Here is a 21,428-nt window from a genome sequence, read left to right on the forward strand (position 1 = left end):
CGAACTGCCCATTATTATACAGTAATATAGAATGTTGGTTAGGCCACATTTGGAATATCACTACCAGCAGGACGTGGAGGCTTTGGAGAGTACAGAAAAGATTTACCAGGATGTTGCCTGGTATGGAGAGTATTAGCCAGGAGGAAAGATTGACTAAATTAGGAGTGTTCTCTCTCGAAAGACAGAGGCGGAGGGGAGACCTGATAGAAGTTTATAAAATTATGAGCGGTATAGATAGGGTGAACAGTTGGAGGCTTTTTCCCAAGGAAATGACAATTACAAGGGGGCACAAGCTCAAGGTGAGGGGGAATAGGTTCAGTGGAGACGTGCGGGGAAGCATTTCAATATAAAAGCAAGCATTTTTAGTAGCCAAGCCCAATCACAAATATAAAGACTCCCAAATAAAAAAGTATGTTCTCTGAAGTCTTGTTCATTCTTCAATTGGACTACAGCAGTTCAATAGAATTGTTCACCCCCGCCTTCTCATTGGCAACTAGGGATGGACAACACATGCTGATCTTGCCAGCGATGCTCACATCCCACGAAATGTGGGATTGTTTTTACACTGCTTTATCTCTTTCACTATCTAGCCAAAGCTGTCTCTCCGTATGGGTGGCACAGTAGCACAGTAGTTAGCACTGTTGATTCACAGCGCCAGGGACCCGGATTCAATTTCCGACTTGGATCACTTTTTGTGCAGAGTCTGCACATTCTCCCCGTGTCTGCATGGGTTTCCTTTGGGTCCTCCGGTTTCCTCCCACAAGTCCCGAAATACGTGCTTGCTAGGTGATTTGGACATTCTAAATTCTCCCTCAGTTTACCCGAACAGGCACCCAAGTGCGGCGACTAGGGAATTTTCACAGTAACTTCATTGCAGTGTTAATGTAAGCCTACTTGTGACACTAATAAAAGATTACTATTATTGGATTAAGTGGAGGGAAAAACCTGCAAGGCATTGTATAAATACACAAACCTAGAATATTCATATAAAGCCAGGCCAGTAGAGTCATACAGCACAGAAAAGTCCCTTCGGCCCAGCGAGTTTGCACCAGTCAAAAAAACCCACCTAACTATTCCAATCCCATTTCCGAGCACTTGGTCCATCGCCTTGTATGTCTTATGATCGCAACTGCACATCTAAATACTTTTAAAAAGTTACAAGGGCCTCTGCCTCCACCACCCTGTCAGGCAGCGAGTTCCATACTTCCGCCACCCTCTAGTAAAAAAAATTTTCCTCACACCCCCTCTAAACCTCCTGTTCCAGCATAACCTCCCTGCTCTTAACTTTATTCCTCAGTTAATAAAGGCAAATATACCATATGCCTTCTTTTAAATAAAAAAAAATGAGTACCCAATTATTTTTTTCCCCAATTAAGGGGCAATTTAGTATGCTCAATCCACCTATCCAGCACATTTGGATTGTGGGGGTGAAACCCACGCAGACAAGGGGAGAATGTACAGGCCGAGAGCAATCCATGAAGATGAACATTTTGCCACATTTTCTGTTCCTATTCCAATGCTTGCCTTTTTTTGCCAAAGCCTTTTTTGCGGGGATGAAGAAGTTGATTTTGTCCTTTATTTGGGTGGGTAAAGTTGCTAGGATTAGTTGAGTGGTCAGTCAGGGGGTTTGGCATTGCCGAGCTTAACCTACTACTATTGGGTGGCAAACGCAGAGGTAGATGGGCTGATCTGGGGATCAGGAGGCAGTGTGGGCGATGCTGGTGCCGGTCTCTGTAAGGCGCTGACGTCGGCTTTGCTGCCGTTCCCTCCAGAGAAGTATTCAGGCGGTGGTTGCGACATTGAAAATCTGTGTCAATTTTGCAGCATTTCATATTAGGTACTATGTTGAAGTCGGTGCCGATTTGTGATCATCGTATGTTTGAGCTGGCAAGACTGGATGCCAGGTTTCGGGGCTGGTTGGATGGTATTGAGAACTAGAGGGACGGTTCGCGAGCCTGGAGGGGCAGTCAGAGAGGTTCGGCTTTTCGCAGGCAGAAAGCTTTAGATGAGGGTGAGGGACTTGGTGAGGAAGGTTTCTGACACTCTCGGGGCTGGAAGAGGGGAGTACCGGGAGAACCTCTGGGAGGATAATGGCAGAGGATACTGCGTCCCTGATGGGGATTAAGGCCAAGTGGGAGGAGCAGCTGCGGTAGCATTAGAGGAGGGAGTATGATGTGAGGCCTTGCATGGGTGAAAGTCAATTTGTTGTGCACAAGATTGGGATTGTTACAGTTGAAGTTGGAACACCAAGCACACTTAACTAGGGCTAGGTTGAGTCAGTTGTATAAGGGCGTGGAAGGTAAATTAACGTTCTGTGGGAGGGGCCCAGTAAACCATTTGCATATGCTCTGGTTGTGTCCTGAGATTTTGGGTCTCCTTCTTCAGCACCATGTCAGATTTCACAAATGGATTTGGAGCCCCGTCCCCGGAGTTGCAGATAGGTACAGGTATCTTAGCCTTTGCCTTGTTGATCACTCGCAGGCAAGGCCTGGACTGGAGGTCAGCTGCTCCACCCAGCGCCTCGGTGTGGTTGGGAGATCTCATGAAGTTTTTACATCTTGAGAAAGTTAAATAGACGTTACAAAGTGCAATTGAAGGGTTCTAGAAAAGATGGCGACCTTTTGTGTTCTTTAAAGAGCTTGTCACCTGTTAAGAAGGGGGGGGGGGGGGGTTAATGCTGTTGGTATTTGATTGTTTGTTTTATTTTATGGCTTTGTATTTATTAAAACAAGTTTAATGTTTAAAATATAAAATTTAAAAATATTTTTAGATAAAGAATCTAACGGAGTTATGATCACAGTCGGAAAAATGCTGTCCCACTGAAGGGCGGCACGTGGCACAGCAGTTAGCACTGCTGCCTTAGGCACCGAGAACCCGGGTTCGAAACCCGGCCCTGGGTCACGGTCCATGTGGAGTTTGCACGTTCCCCCAGTGTCTGCATGGGTTTCACCCCCACAACCTAAAGATGTGCAGGTTAGGTGGACTGGCCATGCTAAATTACCCCTTAATTGGAAAAAATAATAATTGGATACTGTAAATTTTTTTAAAATGCTGTCAAACTGATACTTCAACCACATGCCAAGTATTGTTGCCGAAAATTATGCCCATGACCACCCCCTCTCTTCTAGGTTTTCTACATACCGGCTTAAAAGGTTCTCCTGGAACTCTGCTCCCTCTAAACCTTTCACACTATGGCTACCCCAGTTAATATTGGGCAAGTCGAAATCTCCCACTATCACTACCCTATTACTTTTACACCTCTGAAATTTGGCTACAAATCGGCTCTATTTCTCTCGGACAATTAAGGGCCTACAGAACACTCCCAGCAATGTGATTTCTCCTTTTTGTTTAAAAGTTCCACCCATACGGCTTCAGTTGAAGAAGCTTCTAAGATGTTGTCCATCTTTACTGCTGTAATTGATTCCCTGATCAAAATTGCGACACTCTCTCCGCTTTACCTTCTTCTCCATCTCCCTGAAAATCCTGTATTCAGGAATATTATGCTGCCAATATTGTCCCTCTCTCAATCATGTCTCTCTCGGTCACAGCTATAATTTCCTCACGTTTCAATTTGTGCCCTCAATTCATCCGCCTTATTTGTCAGACTCTGCATTAAAATAAATACCATCCAATCTTGCCAAACTAACTGTGACTTCACTGGTCCAGAAATCCTATGCCTTCCTGACTACCTTGATGTCTCTTCTAATTTTTGCTGCGCTTCTATCCCTGCTGAACCTCTCTCTCTCAGGATCCCAGGCCACTGCCAATTAGTTTAAACCCTGCCCAACAGCACTAGCAAAACTCCCCACAAGGACACTGGTCCCATTTTGGTTCAGGTGCCTTGAACCAGAGGAAAACGTCTGCAAGTGCGTGAAAATAACGTGCAAACATGAAGTGTCCTTTTTAAACCTGAAAAGTGTTCACTGTTTGGAATAATTTACTAGATAAGGCAAAAGAGACGAGGACATTTTGTTATAACCGAAAACAAAACTGCATCCACATGGTTTGCTTAAAAAACCCAGAATGCAAGACCATAAATGGATTATCCTCCATTTTTTGGGGGGTACATTAGCTTCAAGCAAGAATGGAATAGTAATCATGGCCGGAATTTTCCAGCCCTGGCACAGACTGCCATCTGTGGGCAAGATGGGAAAATTTGGAGAGCTGTTGAAAGGCCTTCAGACAATGGAAAACTTCACAGTAATTTAAAACATTAAATGAAAAGACAGACGATAGCACCCAATAGACCATAAATGGAAAGGATAAAAGACATTCAAGTGCATTATTGTGTTTACTCACACACCACACACACAGATCAGTATCTATGGGTTATAAAGGCGAAGATGGTTTTTACCTGCGCCAAGAACCTGTAGACAAAGACTGGCTTTATCTGTCCAAAGCGGTAAACACGAAAGATGCTCTGGATATCATAGGAAGGATTCCAGGAGGCATCAAAAATGATAACACGGTTGGCTGCTACCAGATTAATTCCCAGAGATCCCGCTTTGGTGGAAATGATGAACAGACGGCCTCTGTAAGAAATAATTGTCCAAACACGATTAGCTACAACAACGAGGGGAAGGAGTAAAAAGGGGTAGGGAGAAATATGGTTCCCCTGCAATAATATGATTACCCTGTAGTTAAGTACATGAAATATCCCATGCATTCTGTTAGCTTGGAAACGTAAATGCAAAACACAATGAACAGAAAATCATGGAAATACTCAGGCAGCATCAGTGGAGAGAGAAAGAGAACATTTCAAATTAATGACTTTGTCAGAACATTTAATACCAACTCTCTTGGTTCTCACAGATTGTGCCCAAGTGTTTCCAGCATTTTCTGTTTTTATTTCAGATTCTCAGCATCAGATGTATCTTGTTTGACAATTCTAATTTATTTTCACATCAAATTTGACGTTGTGCATGCTATATTTCTTTTCAATTCAAAGAGATTCCTCTCCTTTCCATACACTAGCCTTAAATTATTTCAGTGCCAGGACTTTGAAATACATTTGCTCAAAGTATGCCCCAAGCACACTGGCCCAGAATTTGGAGTCAGAATCATGTAGATATTAGCATTCACTCTATTAAGTAGTAAACTGAATAGCATCTTCCAATGTCTGCAGAAAGCAGGAAGTTGCTATGCCGGTATGTTGCTGAGATATTAGGCTTTCAAATAAATGATATTGGGCAATTTATCCACAAGACGAGCACAAAACATCCACTCAAGTGGAATAAATTTTTAAAGTATAGCAAGTCTTAATTAGTACCTAACAATTGCTGGCACCAAAAACTTACTTTTACAAGAGCAGAGTTAATTCTTTCAGAGTTTAATTTTTGTTGTAAATTTAAAATTTAAGTTTTAAAACGTTGTCTCCGGGTCTCTCCTCCCCTCCCATTTTTTCTTAGATAGAATTAAATATTCTAACTAATAATTTTGTTTACTCTCTGCATTCCTCAATAAGGAATTGCTACAATGTACAGAGTTGATTGGGATTATTTATATGGCACATACTGGGAACATTATTCAGTTAGTCTGCGTAACTGTCCAGGCTAAACATGCTTGCCCTGATCTTGCAATCGTGGCAAAGGAGGCATACACTGCTGACCGTTGAAAAAAACCACAACCCTACCTTTTCTAAGTGGCAGCAGTACCTTACTCTCCCAGCTGCAGTGTGTGTCCAATGAAAAACAGACAGGACAGGGCCAGTAAGCAAATTGCCAGCAAAGTCAAGCTGCCTTTGATGTCACAAGTTGAAGACAAGATCCTTGAGATCTGTCTCCAGATCAATCACAGGTAGGTGGGTTTTAATGTTTTTAATTTTATTAGTTGAGGTGCTTTCGATTGCAGGCCCACAGCACATAACCCCTCCTTCCCCCAAACCATCACTCTGGCTCCATTCTTCTCCTCCTTCTCTACATTGTTTCCGACATCAGTGGGACTGATGAGCCTGGGTGGAGTGGAGCCAGGTAAGCAGAGCTAGAGGTGGCATGGGGAATGAGGGGGATGGATTGTGCTGGCAAAACTGGCAGAAAAGGAGCCCGGGTGCCAGAAGAAAGTGAGTGTTTTCACACTTCTATTGATATAAAGGGCTGCATTTGTGAGTGTGCTTTACACCAGCTCGGAGCATCACTAAATAAAAAGTTTCATGCAAAAATTGATGCAGGTGCTGAGTAGCTAGCGCAAGTTCACTTGTGACAGACCCCAGCAGAAACATCAATATGGGCTGCTGGAGCCATTCACTCTCAACTTCCAATTAGAATGCAAATGGGCACTTAGTTGTGCTGCTGTTGAGGCTTTCAACAGTGGTGGTGAATTTCAGTGTTCGCTGCTATTGTGACCATAAAATCAAGGGCATGATAAACTAATGCGTTGCAAATTGTTTACCCAAACGATATATGGACAAGCTAAAAATCACAAGTGCAAATTGGTTGCATGCTAAATTAATTTCTGTGTCGCACACATCGTTTTCTGCAGCATCTTTGAATTAATATCAGAATTACTTGAACTGTGTGCACTTTCCAAACTGTTCAAATCATGCACAAGTTTAATACCATCTTACATCAGCCAATATTACCCACACACATGGCACAAATTTCAAATTACTTCTGAAAAAGAGTAAAAACTTTCACCTTTTCATTTCACAGTAAATTTGGGCATTTGTGACCGTGCGCTAGAGTTTTGCAGATTTCTAATAGATGGCAAAGGCTTCACATTCATTTTGCTATACATTACCTAACATTAGTCACGTCATTGAAATCTTCAGCCCATTTTTTTCTCGTCTGCGCACTCGTAGAACCATCCATTCGATAATAATCTACATTTCTGTACCATTTCCCAGTACCTGTAATTTGAAATACTTTTTGTAAATGGATGTTCCTTTTGATGAAGGCTTACATTCATAAAAATGAAATGCAGAGGTTCTTCAGGAATTAAACTTATTCAAGAATTCCAGTTGAAGTTTTAATCTAGGGTCAGAATAATAGCACAATTGTTACAGCAGTGTTATTCACCTTTGTGGGATCATAATCATCATTCTCAAGTGTGCATATGGGGGAGGGGGTGTGGGGGGGGGGGGGGGGGGGTACAAAAAGAAAAGCTATTGCCAGTCGCAGCACTTTTCAGTCACAGTTGTCCTTGTGTAGTCCTGTATTACGGATTCAACAAGGGGAAATAATTTTTTACGCCTTGTAAAACCTCTTTTACTTTCATTTAAATTTCAATCCTAGTGGGGGAAAAAGGTAATTTAAAAAGTTAGTTCAAGCTAAAAGTAAGAAAAGGGCTAGAAGATGTAGGTTCAAATGGGGAAATGGGAAATAGCTGGGCAATGTCAGCAGGTTCTTCGAAACAGTGAGCTGCACATGGACTGGATTTCCAAGTAGGATAATGGAAGGAAAAGTTGAATAATTCAAATACTGCTGAAAAAGAGGGAGACAGACTGTTAAAACCTTTTGTCCTGCAGTCACCTGGACAGATACAATAATGCTAAATTTCAAAAGAAACAATTTATTTTGCCTGAGAAAAGGGGTACCAATTACTTCGCAAGTTCACTCTTATTAGTTAAGACAGCACTACGGCCAATGCATCAAGGAGTCATTATCCACCATATAGATATATGTAGTTTCCAGCAAGCATAATAAGCTATGTTGCGATCCTGACCGATAATCTTAAATTAGTTTGTGCAATTCTTAGGATACTCTGGATTATTCAGCAAATGGTGCCCAATTGTGGAATCAGGTCTAACATTAGACAATATATTCTGACTTCCGCAAGCACAAGTTGGTTGAGAACAATAGTACTCTGTCCATTGTGAACAGTGGAAAGGACCTGCTGCTTGATAGGATCTGCCAGTCATTAGGACATGCGGTCCAAAACCTAGCATTGCACCAGCACAGAAATTCATACACCACATTACTCGTCTTTTCTTAGCTTAACAGCAGCATCCTGTTAGTGGAAAACACCATTTGTGGTCCATTGCATAGTAGCAGCATTAAACTAGCTTTACCTGTTGCTACACTAGGAGCAATGATCTATGAATTTCAGAGCCAGTGCTTTGCCAGACACAGCTGTATGTCCCAATGACTGATAAATCATATCAAACGTGCGTGCCCCTCAACAAATAGGCTGACAAAATTCAGAACATGATGTCTATTGTTAGATGTGATTTCCAATTGGGCACCATTATCTGAAAAATCTCAAGTGTGCCAAGAGAACCATTAACAACCACTAAGATTATTCACTAGTCTTGTAATGTCGCTCACTTACACCTGATAGAAGCTACATATATTTATGTGCAGGGACTGTCCTTGACAAGCAAAATGTCAGGCAATGTATCTTTTTAAGAATTAAAAAAGTCCATTTGGGGACAAAGCTCCCTGGTGCATTTGCCACAGTAACATCTCAACCAGAGCCCACAAGCCAGCCAATCAGCACCTTTTTTTTGTGCAGTATAAATTGTTCCCGTTGAAATTTAGCACTCCTGCAACTCCCGAGTGCAAAGAAAAACTTGACAGCATGTCTCCCCCTTCTGCCCCAATACTCAAGTTATGTACTACCAAGCAACTATTTAAATCATGTAATAGGTTTTCTAGCTGGACAAATAATAAAGGGTTGAAGAACCCTCATCTCATTCTTGTGAAAAACATATTTCTTGTGTCTCTATGGAATCTTAGAATGTTCAAACTATACCTACCATCTAATGCACCTAGGTCTCTATGAAGTTCTATCTGGTTAGGAATCTTGCCTTTCACAATTTGCCCCCACATCTTTCCGCAACAATCTGTCTTTCAGACCACTCCTTTAATCAACCTATGCTTATTCATCTGTGCACTCTCCCTTTTATCCTCATTTTTTCCCATTCATCTGAATACAATGTCTTAATTTTCAAACTTTGCCAAACACCTGATATCCCATAAATCTAATATTCAATGCATTTCTTCTTTCATACACCAATTTCTCAAATAAATCAAAGTGAATTTCTTCAAGCCTTTACAATTCTATATCAAAATACCCTTCGCTGGAAAACATTTGGTCACACCCTTGTGTATATAAAACAATATTTTTACAACAGCAGAGACCTGCAATATTAGTTCATCTTGCTATCAGGTTGCTCCTGCAATATCAATGAAAGGGAGGAGTCCATGTATACCAATGAAGTTCTATTGATTACAAAATATTAGACCACACTGGCAGCTCCACGTTACTGCTCGTCATTCGAAAGTCATGGTTTCCTGCATTAATTCAGCTGTCAGGCCAGTCTTAAAATTTTGAAAATTAGGAAATAATTTTCTATTTGCACTTACTTTGATTTTTAAAAAAACTTAGAGTACCCAATTCATTGTTTCCAATTAAGGGGCAATTTAGCGTTGCCAATCCATCTACCCTGCACATCTTTGGTTGTGGGGATGAAACCCACGCAAACACGGGAAGAATGTGCAAACTCCACACAGACAATGACCCAGAGTCTGGATCGAACCTGGGACCTTGGTGTCGTGAGGCAGCAGTGCTAACCACTACGCCACTGTGCTGCTCCACACTTATTTTGATTGACGTTACCACCAAATCAACACAGCAAAGCATCAGTAAAGCTGATATTATTGCTCAGCTGTTATTGATAAGTGGAAAAGTAAGGGCAAGTTCTGTACAGAAAAAGCTGCTTCCAATGTAATATTTCAATTAGTCACACCTCAGAAGTGAATCATAAAGCATTGCTCAAATTAATTCACAAGGCTTCTTGAATGATATTGTTGGCATCATTTAAATATTTGTTACACACTTTTCCACCCAACTCCTTTAGAATTGAAAGGAGGTAGAGGGACATTTACAATCAAATTTTGGAGAAAAAATATTTTTAATGAAAGCATATAAAGCAATAATTGATCAATAGTAAAATGCCAAAATAACTTTTTAACTACATTGTTCTGCGACTAGCAAATTACAAACAGAGGAACATGTCTTGCAATTCCTTTACACCTTACAATCAGACTTCCATTAAAACCTAAAGACTACGGTTCTCGTCAGATCAGATGCCCTACTTGGCACGGCCTTTAATCAGTTTAGTCTTAAAGCTTCATGCCCAACTTCTCAATTGAATAGGAAAATACAACCCAAGTTGAAAATCATCCTCTTATATTTATCTTTTAAAGTCAATTTCAAAAGACAAAACACATTTAACCTCCCAAATTACCACATTAACCCTATTTTTTTATTCCCCCATGTACACGGTCTCAATTACTAGGCAACAATCTATCCCAGCCAAATTGCATCCCCAAAGTAATACATTCAGGAATCAAACTTCTACGGTCTAATCACTATAGAACTGAAATGCAGAACAGCTGCAGTTTAATTATGTTGTGAAACAACACTAGCTAATGCCAGATGTACAAAAAGTACAGCTGATTGCTGCAGGCACTGGTTAACTAACCTTTAATTCATTGGGGTTAAAGTTTATTTATTCAATATGAATGCAGAATAAGTTCCTTTTGGGCGACATCCGGAAGTTGTAATGCTAGTTGATGGATTATGGGAAACCGCAAAATTGATGCTGAACACAGCACTATTTTGAAATGAAAACACTGTCGACTCACATAGCATGAAAGAAACCAGATATACCATCTACACTTGTACTTCGCACTCAGATAATTTACATTTACAAAGAAAGCTCATTTTGCTTTTCAGATAGTTGATTAAAGATTGGATTCCCACTTCATAACAATAGACATGTATGGATGCAAACACAAGACCAAAATGGTAAATATCTCTATTTTACAAGTAGTCGAAGGGTGCGCACAAGTCCATTAGCAAGGGGCCATTCACAATGCAGAGACACTACTGATCTTAAGCTGCAAGGTTTCATTTAAATAAAGCTACCCAGAAGGGTAGTGGGAGGCAGTGGCATAGTTGTCATGTCAATGGACTAGTAATCCAGAGCCCTACGATAATGCTCTGGGGACATGGATTCAAATTCAATGAATAAATCTGGAAGTAAAGCTATGCTAGTAATGGTGGCTATGAAACTATCATAGATTGTTACAAAAACCGATCTGGTTCACTAATGTTCTTTAGTTAAGGAAATCTGTCATCCTTACCTTGCCACCTAGTCTACATGTAACTCCAAACTCGGATTCTTAGAAGCCCTCCTCGTAAGCCAACTCAATTGTTTTATTAAAATAAATTTAGAGTACCCAATTATTTTTTCCAATTAAGGGGCAACTTAACATGGCCAATCCACCTATCCTACACATCTTTGGGTTGTGGGGGTGAAACCCACACTGACACGAGGAGAATGTGCAAACTCCACACGGACAGTGGCCCAGGGCTGGGACTCGAACCCGGGTCCTCAGCGTCGTAGGCAGCAATGCTAACCACTGTGCCACCGTGCTGCCCCTAGCCAACTCAATTGTACTGCAGAAAAGTCAAAAAATTAAACTGGCAAAGACACTGGAAAAGACAGACATGTCCTGCCTTTGACTGCAAAGTCTTCCTTGCGAACACCTGGGAGTTTGCAGCAAAACATTTGAGAGCTAACTCGCCAACTAGTCACACAATAGCCTGACAGTCACACTCACCAAAATCATACCGTACAATGTCCAAGACACCGAACACTTGTCCATATATATGCTTGTCAGATAGGACTCACTAAAGGTGGTGGCACAGTCAGGAAAATAATGTCTTAAAGTCCTCACCATTTACCACCCCATCAATCTACTCTCAATCACCAGGTATTGCCAAAAGTGCTATCAAGCAACATTTACTCAGCAATAACCTGTTATCGCCACCTCAATCGCCTTCACGTGGTCTCCAGAGACCTCTCGACAACAGTTTCTGTAGTTCCATTGCAACCTCACTTCAAAATAGTTGGGTCTCATTTGGCACTTAATTGAGACAAATAAAGGGCAGCACGGTGGCACAGTGGGTTCGCCCTGCAGCCTCACGACGCCGAGGTCCCAGGTTCGATCCCGGCTCTGGGTCACTGTCCGTGTGGAGTTTGCACATTCCCCCCGTATTTGCGTGGGTTTCGCCCCCACAACTCAAAGATGTGTAGGCTAGGTGGATTGGCCACGCTAAATTGCCCCTTAATTGGAAAAATTAATTGGGTACTCTAAATTTACAAAAAAAAATTTAAGAAAAAATTTTAGACAAATAGTATGCTTGAAAAATACTTGCTATCTTTTCCTATCCCAACTGCTGCTTTATATTTCAAATCATGTATCTGTACCAGTGAAATAACACATTACTGTAACTAACATCAATTAATTTAGTTAGCTCACTTTCCCCTACTACACCTGTAGTATCTTTTTTCTCCAGCTCCAACTTGAATCTCAGTAAGTAACCTACTTCATTTTGCCGACCAGGCTAAATTTCATCCTCATTAGATAGTTGGTTTCTTTATCTGAGCTCCAGTGAGACATCTGGTCCTACTGGCATCACCCCATTATCAAGATGCATGCTTCTGAATTTGTTCATTCTACACAGATATGTTTTGCTCCCCAAGGTAATTTTTGCTCGTGTTATGTTCTGAATTTAAGAAGTACACAAACATACAAAAGGACCAACAGGCTCACCAATGCTCTCAGTAATTAGGAGAGCAAAAAGAGGACATGAAAGGACACTGGCCAATAAAGGAAAATCCCAAGTTGTTTTACAAGTACATTAAGGGTAAAAGGATAACTAGGGAGAGAGTAGGGACAATTAAGGACCAGTGGGAATTTGTGTGAGGAGCCGGAAGACGTAGGTAGTATTCATCAGAACCCTTTGCATCGGTGTCCACTTGTCAGAGGGACATGTCGGTACAGAAATCAGGGAGAAGGGCTGTAATAAAATTAACATAGCCAGAGAGGAGGTTCGGAGCGGTTTGGCAGGCTTAAAAGTAGACAAATTTCCAGGGCCAGATGAAATGTATCCCAGGTTGTTCAGTGAGGAAAGGGAGGAAATAGCAGGGGCGCTTTTGAGAAATTTTGAGAAACAGAATGAATCTTCATTTGACCAGTCAACATGGTTTTGTTAAGGGGAGGTCATGTCTGACCAACTTAACTCCAACATGGGAGACTGATGAGTCAATGGGGATCTCATCGGATCCAAGGAAATTTGGCAAATTGGGAATATGATGAAGATGTGTACAATTATGAGGGGTATAGATAGAGTAGGCAGGAAGAAACGTTTCTCATTGGTGGAGAGATCAATGACCAGGGGCATAGATTTAAGGTCCGGGGCAAGAGATTATAGATAGATAGAACAGTACAGCACAGAACAGGCCCTTCGGCCCTCAATGTTGTGCCGAGCCATGATCACCCTACTCAAACCAACATATCCACCCTATACCCGTAACCCAACAAGCCCCCCCCCTTAACCTTACTTTTATTAGGACACTACGGGCAATTTAGCATGGCCAATCCACCTAACCCGCACATCTTTGGACTGTGGGAGGAAACCGGAGCACCCGGAGGAAACCCACGCACACAGGGGGAGGACGTGCAGACTCCACACAGACAGTGACCCAGGCGGGAATCGAACCTGGGACCCTGGAGCTGTGAAGCATTTATGCTAACCACCATGCTACCCTGCTGATTCAGAAGGGATGCAAGGAAATTTTTACCCAAGAGGGTGGTGGGAGTTTGGAACTCGCTGCCTGAAAGGGTGGGGGAAGCAGAGACCCTCATAACATTTAAGTATTTAAATGTTCACTTGTGATCCCAAGGCATACAAGGCCATGGGCTAAGTGCTGGAAAATGGGATTAGAAACGTTAGGTGGTTGTTTTTGACCGGCGCAGACACGATGGGCCAGAGGACCTTTTCAGTGCTACAGGACTCATGATGTTTTAATCCTTTGCACTACATTCCCAAAATAGTCATGGCAATTCACCAGGGAAGCAAAAAGAGGGAAAACAATTTATGGTCAATTTCACCCTAGTTCACCTGGGAACTAACCTACAAGACTGGGGGACAGGATGGTGTTTAAGATATGCACACCCTCAGCATACCAGACTAAATTTTTGTTTTTGCCTAAAGGGCAGGTTGTTACATTTTTTTACAAAACAAATTTGTTCGAATTAAGGGGCAATTTAGCGTGGCCAATCCACCTATCCTTCACATCCTTTTGGGTTGTGGGGGTGGAACCAACGCAGACACAGGGAGAATGTGCAAACTCCACACAGACAGTGACCCAGGGCGAGAATCAAACCAGGGTCATCAGCGCTGTGAGGCAGCAGTGTTAACCACTGCACCACCATGCCGCCCAGTTATGGCTGCTAAGGTTAAAAAGTACCGCAGGTGATTCTTCAGATGACTGCAGCAAACATATCGAACGCCTTGAAGTATACTCAGAAAGTAGTATGTTGTATTTCACTTGTCACCAATGTGTAGGGCTTGTAGTTGACCATTTTGCAGATTACAAGGCTCAAGGAAAATCTACTTGCATTGCTTTCAATGATTGGTAAAAGTTTTAACCCAGGAGCCAAGCATCTAATTAAGCTGCTAGCTACAGGTGTCTATCATCAAATAACACACTTATCTACAACACACACTCCAGCTCCAATTGCAAATAAGAGATTAAATGCTGCCATGAATGAATTCTTTCAAAGTGATCTCAGGAAAGCTTTGTCCCGAAACCATGCCAATTGATATCCTAATGGACCTTTTACTGATTGGCAAACAGTGACCAGTGGGCTATCGCAGGGCTCTGTGCTAGAACCCCCAACTGTTCACATTACATATTAATGATTTGGACGAGGGAACTAAATGTATTATCTCCAAATCTGCAGATGATACTAAGTCAGGGAGTGGGAGGGTGAGCTGTGAGGAGGAAGCAGAGATGCTTCAGCGGGATTTGAACAGGCTGAGTGAGTGGGCACATTTATGACAGATGCAGTGTAATGTGGATAAATGTGATATTATCCACTTCGGTAGCAAAAATAGGAATGCAGATTATTTGAATGGGTGCAAATTGAGAGAGGTGCATGTTCAGAGAGACCTTAGTATCCTCGTGCATCAGTCGTTGAAACTAAGCGCGCAGGTACATCAGGCAGTAAATGATATGTTGGCCTTCATAGCAAGGGGATTTGAGTATAGGAATACAGATGTTTTACTGCAAGTGTGTAGGGCATTGGTGAGACCACACCTGGAGTTGTGTGCGCAGTTTTGGTGTCCTTATCTGAGGAGGGGTGTTCGCTTTAGAGGGAGTGCAGTGAAGGTTTACCAGGCTGATTCCTGGGATGGCGGGACTGTCACATGAGGAGAGACTAAATTGGTTAGGATTATATTCATAGGAGTTTAGAAAATGAGGGGGCGGGGGGAATCTCTCTGAAGCTTATTAAATTCTAACAGGACTAGACAGGGTAGATTCAGAAAGAATGTTCCTGATGGTCATAGTTTGAAGATATGGGACCTTTTCGGACTGAGGGAGGGAGACATTTCTTCACCCAGAGTGGTGAATCTGTGGACTTTGCTACCAGAGAAAGTTATTGAGGCCAAAACGTTGTGTGATTTCAAGAAGGAATTAGATATAGCTCTTGGGGTTAAAGGGATCAAAGGAAAGGCAAAAGGTTTTGTTTTTAGTTAGGGCATCATGATCAGCACAGGTTTGGAGGGCAGAAGGGCTTGTTCCTGTGCTGTATTTTGTTTGTTCTTTGATACGGTGGGGGAGGTGGGCAAGTGGGGTCAGGGTATTGAACTTGATGATGAGCCACAATCATAATGAATGGCGGAGCAAGCTCGAACGGCCGAATGGCCTCCTCCTGCTTCTATTTTCTATGTTTCTAATCAATGATACACTGGCTGACGTAAGAGAGTCCGATTGCCTCTACTCTTCAACTTTCTCTAAGGATTTGCATTGCTGTCTTTCACAGATCTTGGTCCAGATTTCTGACAGCGGCAAAGTGATGGTGCTTGCTGCTGATCTCTAAAAGGTAGCTGCCCACAAAGACCTCCCAATATCTATGGATTTCCCCTCTCTTGACATTAGTTTGAACGTGGGGGCCAAGTCAAGGGGATCTCCAGACATCCAGCAATATTGATATCATCAAGCAGAGTAAGGAATCAATTACACCAAATTATTTCCAAACAGCAAACAAAATGGAATCATTAGCAAAGGAGAGAATGTGGGCAGAGTAGACAATGGTAATGCAGATGTAATTATCCGCATTTTCAAATGGTCTTCGATATGGTACCCCATAAACAGACTAATGAATAAGATCAGAGAATGTGGAATCAAGGGACAAGCAGCAGAATGGACTGCTAGCTGGCTTCAAAACGAAGTACAGAATGGGAAGAAAGGGTAGTTATTCAAAGTGGTAGGTGGGAAGTGGTGTTTCACAAGCATCAACTGCTGACCACTGCTGTTCAGAAGTTACATTGTCCAAAAACAATTTTGAAATACATAGATGACAATACCAAACAAGTGGGCAGTACGGTAGCATAATGGTTAGCACAGTTGTTTCACTGCTCCAGGGTCCCAGGTTCGATTCCCGGCTGGGTCACTGTCTGTGCGGAATCTACACGCCCTCCCAGCGTGTGCGTGGGTTTCTTCCGGATGCACCAGTTTCCTCCCACAGTGCAAAGATGTGCGGGTTAGGTGGATTGGCCATGCTAACTTGCCCTTAGTATCCAAAAAAAATGTTAAGTGGGGGTTACTGGGATAGGGTAGATATGTGGGCTTCAGTAGGGTGCTCTTTGTAAGGGCCGGTGCAGACTCGATGGGCCGAATGGCCTCCTTCTGAACTGTAAATTCTATGATTCTATGAATACTGCAGAAGGACTGCAGTAAATTAAAGGAGGACATTAATAAATTTGCAGAATAATCAACTAAAGTTCACTACAAAAAAATGTGAGGTAGAACATTTTAATGCGTAGATGATAGGGGTCACTTATTATTTGGAGGGTACAAGTCTAAGTTTGGTAGAGGAACAAAGGAATCTCAGTATTATGGAAACCCTACAGTGCAGAAGGAGGCCATTTGGCCCATCGAGTCTGTGGCACCAATCCTGTAAAAGAGCACTCCACTCAAGCCCACTTCCCTGACCCATCCCAATAATCCCTTAACCTAACCAACACATCTTTGATACCAAGGGGGAATTTAGCATAGCCAATCCACCTAACCTGCCCATATTTGGACTGTGGGAGGAAATCTGTGCACCAGGAAGGAAACCCAACCAGGCACAGGGAGAAAGTCTGCACAATCAAGGGTGGAATTGAACCCACATCCCTGGCACTGTGAGGCAGAAGTGCTGACCACTGTGCCACCATACAAAGTACAAATATATCAATCACTAAAAATTGTGCCAAAGGGAAAAGTAGACAAACATTTGTGGGAGAAGGGACTAGATTGATACAATGTTAAATTTAGATGAGAAAAGATGGAGGAGGCTTGAATGGAGTTTACATATTGGAAAGGGCCGATTGCCCCAAAGGGCTGTTTCTGTGTTATTTGTCTATGTCTGTAATTCAATGAAATGTGTAGACGGCACTGCTGCCTCACGGCGCCAAGGACCCATAGAACATAGAACAGTACAGCACAGAACAGGCCCTTCGGCCCTCAATGTTGTGCCGAGCAATGATCACCCTACTCAAACCCACGTATCCACCCTATACCCGTAACCCAACAACCCCCCCCTTAACCTTACTTTTTTATTAGGACACTACGGGCAATTTAGCATGGCCAATCCACCTAACCTGCACAAATCTTTGGACTGTGGGAGGAAACCGGAGCACCCGGAGGAAACCCACGCACACAGGGGGAGGACGTGCAGACTCCGCACAGACAGTGACACTGCCGGGAATCGAACCTGGGACCCTGGAGCTGTGAAGCATTTATGCTAACCACCATGCTACCCTGCTGTTCAATCCCGGCCCAGGTCACTGTCCGTGTGGGGTTTGCACGTTTTCCCCGTGTCTGCGTAGGTTCCACCCCCACAACCCAAAACGATGTGCAGGGTAGGTGGATTGGCCACGCTTAATTGCCCCTTAATTGGAAAAAATGAATTGGGTACTCTAAATTTATTTTAAAATGGTGTAGACAGGCTCTGACCAGACTGGAGGAGAAATTGGATGCCCAAGGGGAGAAACTGGAAGACCAGGAGGTGACCATTAAGGAGCTGGAGAAAGCAGCGACCGACATGAGCGACTGGGTCACGGCCCTGGAGAGGGAAGTGGCGAGATTGGGCGCAACACAGGGGAGCCTGAAGGGTAGGGTAGATGACCAGGAAAACCGCTCGAGAAGGCAAAATGCAAGGATAGTGGGCCTGCCAGAGGGGGTTGAGGGTAGAAACCCCACAGCATACGTGGCCGAGATGCTGGCCAACTTAGTGCGGAGGAAAACTGTCCCCAACCCACCGGAAATGGACAGAGCACATTGGTCACTGCGCCCAAAGCCCAAGGCAGGGGAACAGCCGAGAGCAGTCATAGCTAAACTGCACCGGTACCAGGATAGGGAGACAATCCTGCGCTGGGCCAAGGAAAATAGAGCCTGCAAATGGGAAGGGCACGCCATCCAAATCTATGAGGATCTTGGGGCAGATATAACTAGGAGATGGGCTGAGTGGATCAGAGCGAAAGCAGATCTCCACAGGAGCAGAGTGCGTTTTGGTATGCTGTACCCAGCGAAACTCTGGGTCACATACCAAAACAGGGAATATTTATTTACAGCCCCCGCTGAGGCGAATAGGTTCGTCGAGGAGCACGGGCTGGAAAACAACAAGGGGGTGTAGGGACCCCTGGCAAAGGGCAACGACACGCCGATGGGGGGTGGGGAGGGGCGAGGCAATGCCAGCCCCCCCCCCCCCCCCCGCCCCCCGGCAGGAACACCCAGAACAAAGAACAAACCACTGCCCAAGGGACCGCTCCAGGTGGGAGACCAGGCCCCAGCACGAGGGAACGAGAGTATTGGAGAAGGGAGAGCAGGCGAGAGGGGTGCAGAGTAGGATGGGGGAAGAGCGGGCAGAAAACCATAGAGGCCAGGCAGGGGAGAAGCGAGACAATAACCCCCGAGAGGGGAGCCACCGTACTAGCAGGAAAGCTAGCGCCGGGGGCACGCAACAAAGCAGGGCCGCAGCGCACCCCCAACAGGGGGGAAGGCGCCAGGCTGGGGAGGGTGGGGGAACACCCGTCAGTCGGGAGAGCAAACGGGGACAGGAATAGGGGATAGAGGGGCAAAGGAGGGGTATACGGGGGAGGAGGGAAAAGGGAGAGACTGGGGGGGGCGGCACACAGGGAGCGAGAGACCGGGGAGGGGAAATGCAGGGACGAAGGGACAAAAGAGGCCAGTAAAGGAACAGGGCTACAAAGTGCCACAACCAAGGGCTCGTAACAAGGAACCGCTGCAAGCACCCACCCAGTACGGTCTGTGGGCGAAGGGGGCCCCCAGAGTGCAGGGGACTACCCGCATGGCGGACACACAGTGGACAACCATGGCGGGTGCCCCCGAAACAAGGGGAAACCTCGGAGCGCAGAGACCCGACCGCATGGGGAGAGCAGCGATAGCGGCCATCCTGGACGGCCCCCTAACAAAGGGAAACCTCGGAGGGCAGGGGCGCGTCCACCAGATAAGTATGGTTAATCCCACAGGAACGAGGGGGCAGAAGCCCCCCATCAGGGTAATCACCTGGAACGTAAGGGGACTTAACGGCCCAGTGAAGAGATCCAGAGTCCTCTCCAACCTCAGAAATATGAGGGCCGACATAGTCTTCCTCCAAGAGACGCACCTGAGGGAGCAGGACCAACTGCGGGTAAGAAAGGGCTGGGTGGGACAAACCTACCATTCCTGCTATGGGACAAGGGCCAGGGGGGTGGCGATCCTGATCGGCAAGAGGACAATGTTTAGGGCGACAAAAGACGGTTACAGACCCAGGGGGGCGGTATGTCATAGTCAGCGGGGCCCTGGATGGGGCACTGGTAGTTCTAGTCAACGTGTACGCGCCCAACTGGGACGACACGAGTTTCATCAAAAAGACCATGGCAGAAATCCCGGACATAGCGACGCATCGACTAATCATGTGTACTGTGTACAGGATCCAAAGACGGACAGATCGAACCCCAAAACGGGGAAAACCTCAAGCATGGCAAGGGAACTCAGTCACTTTATGGAGCAGATGGGAGCAGTGGACACCTGGAGGTTTGCCCACCCGGGGGAGAAATAATTCTCCTTCTTCTCCCCAGTACACAACGTGTACACCAGAATTGACTTCTTTGTGGTGGGGAAAACGGTGCTTCCAGGGATAGACAAAGTGGAATACTCCGCAATTGTGATATCAGACCACGCTCCACACTACATGGACGTGCGACTAGAGACGGGAAGGGCCCAGCGCCCCACTTGGATGTTGGACGGTGCCTTACTAGCTGACAAGGCCTTCAGCGAAAGGATAGCGCGGGCCATAGCAGAGTACACGGAGAACAACCAAAACGGGGAGGTCTCACCCTCCACGGTCTGGGAAGCGCTTAAGGCCGTACTAAGAGGGGAAATCATTGCCTTTAAAGCGCAGAGATAGGGAGGAAAGGGTGGCGAGGCAGAAGCTGGTCGACTCCATACTGGAGGTAGACCGTAAATACTCCGAGGCCCTGACCGTAGAGCTCCTGGCGGAGAGGAAAGAACTACAAAGGAACTTTGACCTGCTCTCCACCAGGAATGCAGTGCAGCAACTCCGCCAGGCGCGCGGGACCCTGTACGAACACGGAGACAAAGCCAGCCGCCTGTTGGCACACCAGCTGAGAAAGCAGGCAGCCACCAGAGAAATTGTGCAAATCAGGGGTACCGGAGGCACGTTGGAAACAGAACCAGAGATGATTAACAAAACCTTCAAGGCCTTCTACCAAGAGCTGTACACCTCAGAGCCCCCAACGGGGAAGGCTGGGATGAACCGGTTCCTTGATGGACTGGACATACCAGTCGTGGGAGGGGGCAGAAAACGGGACCTAGAAGCACCACTAGCACTGGGAGAGATCATGGACAGCATTAGCTCCATGCAGACGGGGAAGGCGCCGGGACCGGACGGATTCCCGGCGGACGTCTATAAAAAATTTGCGACAGCGCTGGCCCCGCACCTGCGGGAGATGTTCACAGACTCGCTAGCTAGGGGCACACTGCCACCCACGTTAGCACAGGCCTCAATCTCGCTGATACCTAAGAAAGACAAAGACCCAACGGAATGTGGGTCATACAGACCCATCTCTCTGCTGAACGCAGACGCCAAAATACTGGCCAAAAGGCTAGAAGACTGTGTACCTGAGGTGGTCACAGAGGACCAGACGGGCTTCGTCAAAGGTAGACAGCTTACCTCGAACATCAGGCGCCTGCTGAACGTGATAATGACCCCCTCGGGGGAGAGAACACAAGAGGTGATCGTCTCCCTGGACGCAGAAAAGGCCTGCGACAGAGTCGAATGGAAATACCTCAGAGGTACTGGAGCGGTTTGGGCTTGGAACAGGGTTCACCGCTTGGGTAA

The 21,428-nt window shown here is 45.0% G+C and overlaps 1 protein-coding gene across 8 annotated transcripts in view; it reads right to left on the reverse strand.

Annotated features, from left to right (window-relative positions):
- Positions 1 to 21,428, reverse strand: part of atrx (ATRX chromatin remodeler) — a 244,313-nt gene that overhangs the window by 56,506 nt on the left and 166,379 nt on the right. For all 8 annotated transcript variants that reach the window (XM_038774481.1, XM_038774479.1, XM_038774480.1 and 5 more), the window contains 2 exons: positions 6,736 to 6,844; positions 4,355 to 4,532 (listed from right to left, as the gene is read on the reverse strand). In XM_038774481.1, coding sequence (XP_038630409.1) covers positions 4,355 to 4,532; positions 6,736 to 6,844 — 287 coding nt within the window. The remainder of the gene's footprint in view (positions 1 to 4,354; positions 4,533 to 6,735; positions 6,845 to 21,428) is intronic.

The sequence above is a fragment of the Scyliorhinus canicula genome, chromosome 17, assembly GCF_902713615.1.
Source record: "Scyliorhinus canicula chromosome 17, sScyCan1.1, whole genome shotgun sequence".
In the NCBI taxonomy this organism is placed as follows: Eukaryota; Metazoa; Chordata; class Chondrichthyes; order Carcharhiniformes; family Scyliorhinidae; genus Scyliorhinus; species Scyliorhinus canicula.